Source organism: Diceros bicornis, chromosome 8 (genome assembly GCF_020826845.1).
Source record: "Diceros bicornis minor isolate mBicDic1 chromosome 8, mDicBic1.mat.cur, whole genome shotgun sequence".
Taxonomy (NCBI): Eukaryota; Metazoa; Chordata; class Mammalia; order Perissodactyla; family Rhinocerotidae; genus Diceros; species Diceros bicornis.
In genome coordinates, this window is record NC_080747.1 from 5,555,758 (window position 1) to 5,570,175 (window position 14,418).

At 52.1% G+C, this 14,418-nt stretch overlaps 1 protein-coding gene across 1 annotated transcript in view; it reads right to left on the reverse strand.

The window, feature by feature from the left end:
• The window catches only part of LOC131409457 (SWI/SNF-related matrix-associated actin-dependent regulator of chromatin subfamily E member 1-related-like), a 55,894-nt gene that overhangs the window by 11,823 nt on the left and 29,653 nt on the right, over positions 1-14,418 (reverse strand). Inside the window, exons 2-6 of the mRNA XM_058546701.1 lie at positions 10,899-11,059; positions 7,958-8,037; positions 6,837-6,960; positions 4,089-4,215; positions 1,910-1,968 (exon numbers count right to left, since the gene is read on the reverse strand). Of these exons, the coding sequence (XP_058402684.1) occupies positions 1,910-1,968; positions 4,089-4,215; positions 6,837-6,960; positions 7,958-8,037; positions 10,899-10,958 (450 nt within the window). The 5' untranslated portion in view covers positions 10,959-11,059. The remainder of the gene's footprint in view (positions 1-1,909; positions 1,969-4,088; positions 4,216-6,836; positions 6,961-7,957; positions 8,038-10,898; positions 11,060-14,418) is intronic.

The following is a 14,418-nucleotide window of genomic DNA, read 5'->3' on the forward strand; positions in this document are numbered from 1 at the left end:
CCCTTCGTTACTGGGTAAAGCAGGGCAGCTACACAAGGAGTGTGATACATGGTGCCACCTACATGGTGGACAGCGAAATAAGACACGAAACAATAATAGCAGCTAATGTTTTTCCAGGGCCTGTCAGGAACCAGGCACTGGACGCTGTATGAATGTCAGCTCTGACAGCCGTTCACAATCGTGCTCTGAGCCTCATGTTATTATAAGGAAAGCCAGCCTCAGACTTCAAGGCGCTCATCCAGGATCAAGGATGGGTAAGGAAGAAAGGCAATGTTCCGGAACAGCATGCCACTGCTGGCACCCCTCCATGGCGGGTGGGGGACATCATGGGTACAGGAGCCTGGACAGGGAGATGGAGGCCAGGTCATGGAAGGCCTTACCATGTAGGCAATGGGGAGCCCGCGCAGGCTCTGGGGAGAGGAGGGATGGGTTGGTGGGAGAGTAGCTGGCTGCGCAGAGCAGATCGTTCAGGGGGAGGGACTCTGGCCCCAGTGTCCAGCCTAGGCCACAAGGGACGGAGCTTTCGGGCCAACGATGGACTCAGGAAGTCCGTTCCCTGTAAGTCCTCAAACCATTTTCTAATGATAAAAGGTGATATACTTAAAACAACTTTTCAAGTTATTATAAATGCACGCTGAAAGTAACAGAAAAGGGAGTGTAAAGTGAAAAGTAAAAGGTACCCAACATCGCGTCCTACTCATTGTAGGGAGGTTTCTTGTGTAGTCTTCCAGAAAATTTCATCGTAAACACTTCTATCTGCCCCCAAAAATTCATTTTCAGTTAGTCTTTGCTTGTTAATTGAATATATATTTCATTTTCAATTAAAACTCAAAGGGGAAACACCTACAAATTACATTCCAGCTCCTGCCATCTGACGCACCCAGTCCCCAGTGCCCTGTCCTTGCCCCCATACGCACACCGTCTGCTCCAGGCATCCTGAACTGCTCACAGGTCCCCAAACACCCTATGCTGCCTCCCGCCTCCGGGCCTTTGCACGTCCTGTTTCCTCCGTCTAGAGCACCCGCTTTGCTTCACTTCCATCTGCCTCCACTGTCCAGCATTTCCTCTGGGAATTTTCGATTGATTCGTTAAGAGTCATCTCAGAATCGCCTGCCCTGTGAGGAACTCACCCAGACAGCCTTGGGGGCTCCTCCTCACCGTGTGCACGCCTCCATCACAGCGGATTCCTGCCGTTATCTGTCTTGCATTTGCCAGTTTCCCCTGGACGTGGGGCCACGCTTTACCCATCTCTGCATCCTCAGAGCCTGGTCTTGTGCCTCCCACAGAGCTGGGCTCAATACACACTTATCCAAGGAGCACGAAAGAAAGGCCTCCACGAGGGACTGATGTATGAGCCACACTCCAGGAATAAAGTCCTGTGCCTAAACGCAGCCGTTTCCTGTGGCTGCTGTGACCAATTACCACCAACTTGGCGATTTAAAACAACAGAAATTCATTCTCTCATAGTTCTGGAGACCAGAAGTCCAAAATCAGTCTGACTGGGCCAAAATTAAGGTGCTGGCAGGGCCATGCTCCCTCTGGAAGCTCTAGGAAGAATCTATCCCCTGCCTCTTCTAGCCTCTTCTGGTGGCTGACGGCATTCCTTGGCTTGTGGCTGCAACACTCCAATCTCTGCCTCTGTGGTCACACTGCCTTCTTCTCTTCTGTGTCAAGTCTCCCTCTTGTAAGCACACTTGTGACTGCATAATCCCCCCATTTCAAAATCCTTAACTAAATCACTTCCTCAAAGAGCCCCCACCCTGTTGTCATCTAAGGTACAGTCACAGGTCCCAGAGATTACGACCTAGATATCTTTTGGGAGAGAACATTTTTCACTCTCCCACACCATATGAGGATGATTACTTTAACCACTCCCCCCCACCGCTCTCCCCGCTCCAAAAGTACTTACATCAATTGCTGAGAAGTCAAGGCCCTCGCTCTCACATCCACTTCCCGGTGCACCTGTCCCTGATGGAGAAACAAATGGCATCACTTAAAGTATTTGTCTCAGAAAAGGGCTCAGCCTGATTGATTTTGGGGGGGCACATCAACTCGAGGGGCAGAAGCATCTCCAGGCTTCCTGCTGGAGGAACAGCGCTTGATTCCAGCTGCTCAGTTTCAACTGAGGTCTGCAAATCCCTGTAAACCGAGAGGGAACACCAGGTCCTCTGACTTATAAACACCTGGCCAGGTACGGAAGGAAGATTAGAGAGAAACAAGGAAAAAGGAAAACAGTTCAGTTTTTATTAGCATGACAGATTCAAGCGATATTTAAAAAAACTGTTTACTATACTCTCATAGTAAACTTTTAAAAATTACAATGTTTCAAATAAGGCAGTAAGACATCTTATTTGTTTGTTTAAAAACCAAGCTCTGTTGGAGGGGCGTTTCTTTGTAATGCACCAGCTTTTCATGGGGCGACAATCCATAAACAACCACAAACGTAAGAAGGCCACAGGACTCCGGCATGACTGAAGGATTAAGCAAGATGAGGTGTTTTCTGCTAAGTCTGACAAACGGCCTTTTAAGGGAGGAAAACATGAGCAGAGAATGACAGCTGCTCTCGGGGGCCCCTTGGCCCAAGGTCTCAGGCGCAGGCTGCTTAGCTCTGACATTCGTGCCAAGGACCAGAGGCCTTGCAGCTCCCTCAGAACCATCGGAGGCCCCACTATGCTTGGTGGGTTGAGTGTATCTGCTAATTCTTTTAGGCTAGACCAGTGGTTTTGCAATTGATTATTTTTATCTGCAGGTGCTTGACTGAAAACAAAGGTTAGGTGGAAAACCAAAAAGTACAATGGGCTAGAGTGGAGCTGCCTGTGGACCAACTTGGCCCTCTGCCTGTTTTTGTAAATAAAGTTTTATTGGCACACAGCCACGCCCATTTGTGTACACACTGTCTATGGCTGCTTTCTTGCTACAATCATAGAGTTGAGTGGTTGTGACAGAGACCACATGGCCCACAAAGCCTAAAATATTTACTACCTAGCCCTTTACATAAGTTTGCTGACCCCTGCTCTGGAGGAAGCTGGGGTAGGGGGCTCATGCCCCAGAGCAGAGAGGGGGGTACCAAGTATGAACACTGACCGAACTCTCGCCATGGACTGGGCACTGATCACCAAGGTCCCTGTGGTTTATCTCACTTGATCTGCGCCAAGCCCTGTGCAGAAGGTCGTATTACAGCCTCATTTTTCATACGAGGAAACTGAGGCAGAGTGCTTTAATGATTTGTGCAAGGTCACAGAGTCAGTACATGGCAGAGCCAGGATTTGAACCCCAGCATTTGGACTGAGCCCTGAGCCCACACCCTGACCACTAGGGAGGCCAGGCCCAGGTGGGAGCAAGAAGCAGCAGTGTGGAGGACCAGCGGGCTCTGCTGGGGTGTCCTGGGATGCTGGTCAGCTCCCAGCATGGAGAGCGCGGGAAGAACACTCACGATGGACGGTGGGTGGACCCCGCACCACTGATGCGGCTGCCCGATGCTGCCCTGTGGGCATGTGCCCCACGGAGGAGACTGGCACCAAGGGTGGCCCAAGATAGCCCCGTGAGTGTGCATGTCAAATACACCCCCGGGGGGCACCGTGATTGACAAGAATTCCAGTAAGCATGAAAAAGAAGATGAACGGCAAGTGCCCTCCCTGGTAAAGGCATGCATGGTAAGTAGAAGATAGACGGGAGTTCCCTTCTCTGCTTTAGGCTGGGATTTCCAGGGGAGGACTCGGAGACAAGGATTTTGGTGTGAGTGGTTTTTTTGGGCAGTGATCCCAGGAAATGCTGGTAGGGGCGTGGGGAAGTGAGCCTGGGAAGGTAAAAAAGGGAGTATGGGGGCCCTTGCTGAGCAGGGGCCACTACAGTCAACGGGGCGCAGTCCCACCTGGAGCCTCTAGGTGGCGTGTGGAACACACCTCAGTGATGTCAGAGCGGGGCTGGGGTATTTATCCCCCAACTCCCGTGTGCGCTGGATTACGGATGCTCAGCGTGTTAACTCCCAGCAACTTGCTGTGCCTCAGGGTGGGCAACGCCGGGGCCCGCGGTAGGCCGCCGTTGGCACGAGGGGAAGCTCCAGCCCACCCCCGCCAGGCCCCACTCACCGCACAGCGCCTGCGCCTTGTGCGCTGCCCGCCTCCGCAGGAAGGCTCGGTAAGCCTCGGAGCTCTGGTAGGCCTGCAGCTCGCGGATGTAGCGCTGCTTGTCCTCATCCGCCTCGTAAATATACCTCTGGAAGCAGGAGCACAGCGATTCTGAGACTCTCCTGATCTGGGAGGCGGGGTTGGCCTCTTGTCTAGATTGCTTTGGATTCACTACGACGGTCCCGAGAAGCTACTGCCCAGCTCCTGCTTGCACACCTCCAGGGATGGCGACCTCACTACCTATCAGCAAGTTCATTCCTTGTTTGAATGACGCTGACAGTACAGAAGGTTTTCCTTCTAATCCACTGGGATCCGCCTCCCTGTGACTTTCACTATTCTGCCACGTGTGGTCTGATGACTGCAGACGAGGGTAGCACTATCAGCTCCCTCTCGAGGGACACTATACTTCTATTCAGTTATCCCTGATGCAAACGTCAGTGCTTTACCTGTGCAGGGTCCTGCCTGGGCTGGGCACTCGTGATAAAAAGAGGAATCAGACCCAGCCCGAAGCTGCTGTGCTCCCTCCACCAGTCACAACCGCCTCACTTTTCCTCCCCGGCAAAGCTTCCTTATCCTTCAAGACCCATCGCACAACAGTCACCTCCTCGATAATCTTTCTCTGATGCCCCCAGGCTGGGTGAGACACTCCCACACTGGGTTAGGTGCCTCCTGGGGCCCCCAGGCCCTGGTACAGACCTCTCCCAGGCACCCCTCACCCTGGATGGCATGTGCCCACTTCGGGGGACCCGACCCCCTAGACCGTGAGCTCCTGAAGGCAGGGACTTGGACTCATCTCCAGCCACAGAGGCTGGCGCCGGGCTGGGGTAACCCGGGGACAACTGGAGGGGGGTGGCAAAAGTTCCCCCTAAGAATACTTGTCGGATAATTAATATTCACAGTGATTATTTACTTTATGGACCTGGTACTTTGAAATAATAATCTTTCTAAGTAAAAATAATTTGTAAAAGCATTGATGTGTTGGGCTGGTGCTGATACACTGGAGCTGCCAGTCCCTCGATGGCCTCTTCCTCAGGCTTCTGGACACTCTTTCCACCTGGCGTGTGGCGCACGGCCTCTGTCCCATTCCTGCAGGGACCTGAGGCCCACCAAGGGGACAGCTGACAATGGTGTAAGGAGGGATCTTACAACTATGCTTTGCAGGACCCTCGGGCACGGCAGCTGGGGCAGGGAGAGGGGGAAGGATTTCTGAAACTGTGAAAAGAGCTCAGAGACTCCCTAAATCTTTGGGTCAGCGGTTTTGCCTCTTGCTGTCCCATAAGAGCTGCCCTGTGCTTTGCAAAAGCCATGCTTGTGTGCAAAGCCAACTGTCATCTTGTCTCAGCTGCTCAGACTGGAACGTTAGGGGCTTAAGTCACCATAAGAGGTGGGGCCTCACCCTAACCTTCGTCACCCAACTTAACCACAGGAGCTGTGCTCTGATCTGCTGGACATGTTCGCGTGTGTGCAAGTGCGCGTGAGTGCGTGTGTGGGGGCTGCTTCTCCCCCACTCCCGATATTTCTCTCTGTATGGAGGGAGCTCCATTAGCTTAACCCTGCTGGCCTCTCCGGCACCACCCTCCCCTCCACGGTGGCAGGAGGGGCTTGTCTGAGTGGCAAACTGGGAGCCAGAACCAGAGATGCTCGGCGGAGCCCCTTCTTCTCTCCTCCCCCTGAGATCTGCCGCCTGGCAGAGAGCAGGGGCTCTAGTCTGCTCTTGCCCACGTGGTCAGGGGCCTGCCCTGACCAGGACAGCCAGGAGTTGTCCAGTTGTCTGACAGACTACTGGATCTATTTCCCAATTGATTGCAAACCTGGGTAAGAAGGAGAGGGGTGTTATTAATTGATACTCCCCCAAATTAGCATTTCTCTGTAATAGTTGATTTGAACCAAGGGTTTTCTACGGCCCAAACAAGTTAAAAGTGCAGAGGTTAAAGAAGTTCGTCTCAGGGTCTTTGCATTTGACCCAAAGAAATGACATTCTGGAGGCAGGGGGCTGTTCTGGGGTGAGACTTACTTAGAAGGGGTATGGGAGGACTTCTTGAAGGAGGTGGTGTTGGAGCAGGCATGGCTTGATCAGTGTGGCTGAAATGAACAGTGGAGGGGAGGGAGTGTTGGATATGCATGCTGTGCTAAAAGGGCTTTGGCTATGTCCCATAAGTTGGTGTTTCCTCCTGTGACCCCCAGAACACACTTCCGTGGGAGGTGAACAGGTGCTCTGTGAAAAAGGGGTTCCATGGTAGAATTAGTTTGAGAATCCCTCACACTGGAGACGACACTCAGAGACTCTCAGGCCCCTGAAGGGCTCTGCTCTGTCTCTCCCTCCATGGCCCCACTCCAGGAGAGCATGGACTGCATCTGAAATATCTTTTAAGTGAACAAAATTACATTAAATGCTCCAAAAACTTCCTGCAGGGGGAAAAGTCTATTTCACTTAATTTATGGCAGCGTTTCCTAAACTTATGAGACAACTTGCCCGTGTTTCACGGATTAGCCATTCTGCCTAGCACGGTTTGGGAGATGGTGGATGCCAAAGGCGACAGTGAACCAGTAATTGTTTTAAGGGGTGGGTAACAGGCACCTCATGCCTGCATTCCAGAAAGTTCCTTAGGTTCCAGTGTGAAAAGATGGAGCAGGAGGGAACAGCCCCTAAGGGAGGCTGCAGATGGCTGGGCCCACTTCTCTCCTCATTCTACGCAGAAAGGGACTTACCTGCTTTTTCTCTTGAGACAGCTGAGCCCACTGGGCGGCCAGCATCTTTGTGATTTCCGTAAAAGGCAGATCTGGGTGCTCGGCCCTCAGCTGGCTTCTCTGCTCGTTTAGGAAGATCACGTACCTGTGCCAGGAACGGAACAAACACAACAGCTCTGAGCAACCAGCTGGGAGGGGAGGCAGCCGGGCCCAGGGCACATATTTCCATTTTCTGGTTTTCATAAAAATAAACAGTCATGAGTTTGACCATATTTTTCAATCTAACCAGAGAAATGGAGGTTAATTTAAGAGGGGAAAATGCTTGAAGGGCTAGTTTATCCAGAGACCGATGAAAGACCAAGGAGCCAGAAGAGGGTTCCTGTGGGAGGGGCAGGAGGCACATGAAGACAGGGTGAGCAAGGCACTTAACCCCTCTGAGCCTCAGTTTCCTCCTCTGTGTAATGGACATGATGCCACCTGCTCACAGGTGTTATGTGGCCTACATGCTCCAGCTACAGGCCTTCCCACCCTCCTGATCAAGAAGGATTCGTGTCAAGGGAGAGGGAGAGAGGCTGTGGGCGTTGGAGTGAGACAAACCAGTCTTGGGTCCAAAAGGCCTGTCCACAGGAATTACAGGGAAAAGACCCTCACTCTTAGAAATGTGGGAACCCTGAGGATAAAGAGAACAGCTTGAAGCTTCCAGAGGAGCAAGGTGACCTTGAGAGCAGTGGGAAGTGACAGGCATGGACCACTCTTGTGCAGCCCAAGATGCCAGGGACAAGGGACAAGGTCTTAGGGCACTGGGAGGGGCATTTTGAGCTTCAATGAAGGTTAACCAGCTCGCAGAGGCCCTGGAGCACCCACTCTACAAGCCTGGAAGGGACGCCAGACCCGTGGGCCCCACAGTCACCCCCTTTCCTGTCTGTGGAGCAAGCCCAGCTCCCCTGTCCTCTCCTCTGAGCATAGATCCTTATTATAGCTGACACAACTAAACAACCGATCCTCAGCCTGTGTGCTGTGAGGCCCCCTAACAATCCAGGGCCCTGAAAAATGGATAAAAGCTGAGACAGGCCCAAGGCCACACCAGGCACAACACAGTTAAAGGTTACCTTAACCCTGGTCAGGTCATCGGCCCATCTTACCCTGTCGTAGGAGCGCGGGGAACAGAAAGGTCCCTCGGGGGTTTCCTTTTCTTGCCCTTGGGCCAACCCCCTCTCCTTTTCTGAAAGAGAAATACCACAGAGGGAAACCTCGATGGTCAATAATGATTTACCACATTTGTGTCATGGTCATCAACAATATTGACAGTATACTAGTGTCCTCTCCGTGCATCACCCACGCAGTCTCTAACCTCCTAGCAACCCTGCAGGGTAGCGGTGATCATCCCTGAAGATGGGGGAACCGAGGGGTAGAGAGATGCAGTCACTGCCCCAGGGTCCCTGGCAGGTGTGGGAGCCAGATGTTCCCTCCCATTGTGTGACCACTGAATAATGGTCATCGAGTGCAATCAAGAAAGCAATCTGAGGCTTAGATAACCAGGTTTCCAGGGGGATGGGGCCAGCCTCGGCACTGGGGGACAGGGGGCAGAGGGTTAACATCGGAGCCTGACTGGCGCCCAGCATGGGTTCACATCTCAGCTATGCCACTTACCTGCCATGTGGCCTCAGGCAAATTAGTAACATCCCTGTGCCTCAGTTTCCCCCCCTTGTAGAATGGGGATCATAATAGCCCTTACCTTGTGGATTGCAGTGAGGATTAAATGTGTTCATATTCATGTAATTCTTAGAACAGAGCCAGGCACCCAGTAAGTGCTCACTAAGTGCAGGCTGCTATGATCGAGTACAGAACCCTCTCCTCCTGAAGCCAGCTCTTGGGAGGGAAACCCATTCATCGCATTCCTTGGTTCATGGGCAGTGCCTGAGCCCTTCCTGTCACCAGGGCCCTGTGCCACACTCAGAGGCTAGAGGGCTGACTCAGACACAGGCCCTGCCCTCAACAGCTCACAGTCTTATGGCAGAGGCTGACTTGTATATAAACAGTCACAACAGTTCATTACAGGGGTGAGGGGTTACAGCATGATAGCCTGCACACCCTTGCATTCAGGGCTCATTTTCAAAGGTTCCTAAATGAAACACACGTGTGTGCCATAATGGTAGAGAGTAATCAAAATGTGGCCTTAAAACCTCTATTTCAGCTTTCCAGTTTTCAGAGCCCCCTCCCAGATATGGCCATTTCAGCCTTCCCAGGGCCAGGACATACGAAGCTGGTCAATGGCTCAGCAGGCCTGCAGGGTGAGGCTCTGGCACTGCCACAACCAGACCAGATGTGCTGGGGACCACAGGACAGAGGAGGTCAGGGCAGCACCTGGCTGCGGGGGCTTAAGGAGCAGGAGGGCAGAGCTCAGGCCAGGCAGAGGCCAAGAGGCAGGCAGAGTAGTAGCCAGGTGTGTTAATGAGACAGTGCCGCACAGCAAGGTGCCAGGCATGCAACAGGTGCACAATAATGACACTCTCTCTCATTCACTCCTGTGCATACACCGTGCTGACCCCTGAAGTCTGAAAGTGAAGGACAATTCTTTCAGGACCCTGGAGAGCTCCTGCCCCCCAGGTGGGCTCTGATTTCATGTAATAAACACCAAAAGCAACCACCATTTCTACAGTTGAGTTCACCGGGGCTTTCCAACGCACACGCTCCTGAATGTGAAGCTCACATTCCCCATCAAAGCCAAAACCTCCACCCCACACCACAGCAAGATGCTCAGAAAGATGAGGTCACTTGGCCACTCAGTGGCAGTGCCAACCTGGAGCCGGGAGCACACCGTGGCTTCTGTTGGTGCTGTGCCTCCCGAGGCAGACCCCACAGCTGCCTGAGGTCCAGTGGGACGTGGGCCAGGTCCCCTCTGCCTCACATCACAGTGGCCACCCCCTCCTCCTGCTCAGCTCCTCTGCTGTAGCACAGAGGGGAAGTTGTTTGTTTCTTTTAAATTAGAGGAAATATTTTAATGTACTTTATTGTTCTTCTCTATATTCTAGTATCATAAGTCAAAAATCAAAATAAATGTGCTGATCATTTTACCGCCATCCTTGGCCCTTTGTTTCAGCTTCTTTATCAAAAGAAAACCCTTCCTGAGTGTTTCCTTAGTTTGCCCAGAAACCATAGTTACCGAGACAAAGGCACTTGGGAAGGCTGCAGGGACATTTCTCTCTGAAGCTTTTTGTTCTCGCTGAATTTCTCACACAGGATTTATACCAAATTGACTCTGCCCTGGATAGAGCCACGTACACAGGGAGCTGATCATGAGCACAGGGTGTTACTACGTGGAGAACATTTCCCACACACTTGAGGACATCAGTTAAAAAGGAAAAGCAGAAGCAGAACATGACTGAGCAAGCAAAGGCTGATTAAAAAGCTGTAGCTAGCAGCAGAGCAGAAAATCAGCTGACGGCAAAATTCAAGGGGAAAAAATCCTTTCTGACAAGATTCTTGACCAACACAGACCTTTCACGTTCAAATTGCAACAAACAGTGAATTTTGAATATTTGGTTTTATAAATAGAATTTTCTTTTACAAAGAAAACCTCCTCTGGGAGTCAGCAAGAGGTGGCACAGCTGGGATTCCGATGCTTACCTGTCTGCCTCCAAAGCGCCCCCGCTTCCCACTTAGCCCCCACTGTGCCCTCCACTCCACTCCTCACCGTTGCTTTCCCCACGCAGAACATGGATCGGGGCTGCCCCCCAGGTGACAACGGCTCACCTCACCCCAGAATCTTCACCAGCAACCTCAAGTCTCCTGGAGTGTTTAGGCTCAGCATCCAGACTCTCTGAGCTCAAATCCTGCTCTGCCATTTACTGTGTGAACCTGGGCAAGTTCCTTGACTTCTCTGTCCCTCAATTTCATCCCCATTGAAAAGTAGGGCTAAAAATACCAACCTCACAGGGTTGCGAGGGTTGGAAGACACAATGCACAGGAGTGCCCAGCCCAGAGCTCGGAGCACAGAACACGCTAACCACGCAGCTGTTATCACTCAGTTATGATGCCAGCACAGCACGTGAGGCACTCTGTGCCGGCCTGGACTACACTTGCCTTTGGCTCCTCCGTGTCCTGCTCCTTCGGGTCCCGCTCGGCGAGCACGGCTTGTTGCATGGGCAGAGATGCCAGGTCCCGGCAATGGGTCTGGATCACAGAGCTCCCTGGGGGCAGGCCTCCTGGCCCATCTGGAGATGGGAGAAGGAATTCTGCAGGCACTAAACCAGCAAGAAACGGCCTTAGAAGGTTAGAGATGTTGAAAACACCACATTTATATTTTCAGATGCTCACAGTGACAGCAAATGCCTGAAAACTGAGTCGGTGGTCACTTTTCCAGGGCACAAATATTAACCACACGGGGGCAGAGGGTGGCACACAGAATCAAATCACTCCCCGGTGAGCAGGCACAACTGAGGGCCCGGGCCTGTCCCTCACGCCCTGCTCTGTCAGACTTGGCTCATGGCCCCTTGCCCATAAAGTGTCACGGCTAAAAGTGTGGGCTCCGGGCCCGACCATCGGGTTCAGACCCCAGCTCACATCATTAGCAACACACTTTACCTGGGGGGACCATGGTTTCCTCTTCATGCAAGACTACTTCACAGGGTTGTTGAAAGGCCTATTCACACGACAGGTACTTACAGGACGCCTGCCGTGTGCTGGGCACACCAGACCTCGGTGCACAGAACACATAGAAATCCACTCCCTCCGGAGCTTACTTTCTAGGGGTGGAGGATTAAATTAGTCCTAGTAGAGTCCTCAGAACAGCACTTAGTATGCTCTCGGTAAATGTCACCACTATTTTAGTGGCATTTTAAACTGACATATTTGCAGAAATCTATCCCTTGAGAATGTTGAGAATGTCAACTATGGTCATGTTATTCCCTGATGCCCCGTGAAGGAGCAGGATGGTCATTATGACCCCATCCTACAGATGGGAAGGAGGTGGGAATGGGACATTATGTAGCTCAGGTCTGTTAGGTGCCTGCACAGCCTACACACACACACACACACACACACACACACACACACACAGGCCCGTGTGTAGGTGGGGAAACTGAGGCACAGGGAAGCAGAATGATTGCCAGAACAGGTGGGAAAAGGCAGGTGAGACAGGAATCCAGTATCCCAGCTGCCAGTGCAGGCGTCTGTCTCCTCCCCCATCCTGCCCCAGCTGTGTGGTTCCTCACACTGAGGGCAAGGTAACAACCCTCAAGGTACTGTTCTCAAGTGTGACCCCATCAGTATCCCATTAAGTGTTACTTAACAAGCCATGATGCAGGACACGCCCCCTGCCAAACTTCCCAACACCCACTCTTCTGAGAGTGGGGAAAGAGGAAGGAATCCACTGACTTCTAAATAGGCTGTTCTGGTCACCAGTTCTATTGTGCGTGCGTGCGTGTGTGTATGGCGAGGGTTCCTACACCACCACCAGTTCTCTGGACACCAACTGAATGTCCTGCGATTCGACCCACTTCTGACACCATCTACCTGCAGATGGCATCAGATGCCACAGGTTAAGGGCTCAGTCCTACAAGACTGCCCCCACAACCCCCTTCAGACGCCAGTTGCAAGTCTAGGTTGTTACCTGAACTTCTGACCAGCTGGCTGTAGAGGCTCCCACAACCCCCTCTTTGGGTTCAATTAATTTGCGAGGGTGGCTCACAGAACTCAGAGAAACATTTTACTTTCTGAATCAAGGGTTTATTATAAAAGGATATAACTCAGGAACAGCCAGATGGAAAAGATGCACAGGGTGGGATATGGGGGAATGGCAGGGGGCTTCCATGCTCTCTCCAGGCATGCCACTCCCCCCGCACCTCCAGGTGTTCACCAACCCGGAAGCTCTCTGAACCCCATCCTTTTGGGTTTTTATGGAGGCTTCATTACGTAGGCATGGGTGATTAAATCAGTGGCCATTGATGATTGATTCAATCTGCAGCCTCTCTCCCCTCCTGGAGGTCTGGGGGTGGGACTGAAAATTCCAACCTTCCAGTCACATGGTTGGGTCTCCTGGTAACCAGTCCTAATCCTTAGGTGGGTCCAAAAGTCACCTCATTAACATACCAAAAGACACCTTTATCCCTCTCATCACTAGAAAATTCCAAGGGTTAGGAGCTCTGTGCCAGAACAGGGACGAAGATTAAATATATATTTCTAGTTATAAATCACGAGATCATGCTTTCCTCTCAGCTTCCTGGGAAGAGGAAGTGCAGCAAATAGTGACGACCAAACCCAGAGTTCCAGAACTTTCTTGGCTTGTATCCATTTCTGTATCCACATGGCTGAGCCTGGTCCAGGCCTTGTAATCCATCACTAGGACTGTTCTCATATTTTGGAATGGTATTTTTGTTTTGAATAATAACTCATGGGTATGGCTCAAGACTCAAGGGGTACCCACGAGGCGATGGTAAAAGACAGAGCTCACCCCTCCAGCACCCAGTCCCCTCCCTGGAGGCCACCACTGTGGGGGGCTCTTCATATGCCCTTCCAGAGCTGGTCTGTGCATTTACAAACACTTTGGTCCCCGGAACAATGGCAAACTGATTGCCATGCACTTAACTTGCTTCTTTTGTTGACTACGTCTTGGAGCTCCTTCTGCCCATTTAGAGCCATGGAATTTTTGGGGAAGGCTGCATCATATTCCACTGAGTGGACTGGCCATGGTACACTTAGAAGGCCCTAGTAACGGATGCAGGTTATTCCTAGTCTTCATACATGTTGCATTTTATGCATTTGGTGGACTCGCTAGGAATCAGTTCGCTGAGTCAAAGGGCATGTGTGTTTGAAATCCAGAGAGACCCTGGCTGGCACATTCCCCTCCACAGAGCTGGGCCCATTTCATGCCCACCACCAGTGAGTGTAGGCCTTGCCTTCTGCCCAGGTATCCCTGCCTCTGGGCCTACAGGCTAGAGTCACACCCCCTCCTCTCTGCTCACACTCCTCTATAGCTCCCCCTGACTTCAGCATGCGGTCCAGGTCCAGGCCTGGCATTTGAGGCTCCAGGAGGCTGGGCCCTGACGTCTCATCCAGCCCTACACTCATCCAACTGATATAACCAGCTCTGAAAGGTGGGCATCAAAACGGACGACGATCAGACCCTTTACGCATATCATCCCGTTTCATCTTCAGCCTGACTCTTATTACCACGGCAATATCCACAGGTGGAGAAAGAAGTTCGGAGAGGTCAGTGACCTTCCCAAGTGTCCACAGCAGGGCAGGGGCAGAGGGGACCATCCACCCTGAGCTGCCTACTCTTTCTATCTCCCCAGCCACCTTGCCGACAAGCAGAAATCCTCTCCCATCCAGTGCAGCCCAATGGCTGGACCTGAACTTCAGATGTGCTCACCCCACTGGGCCCAGCCCCCAACCTCCCCTGCCTTGGCCCCCTGTCCAAGGGTCCAGGTATAGCTGGGCAGCAGCAGGAGCCCATCTGGGAGACAGCTGTCAGTTGATTCATTCATTCAGTGGACAGACATAGGACCGGGATGGGACAGAGTGCCAGGCCCCAGGCAGGGGCTGCAGAAACAGCAGTGGCCAACAACACACCCCACAGGGTCAACACCAAGTCTTAGTTCCC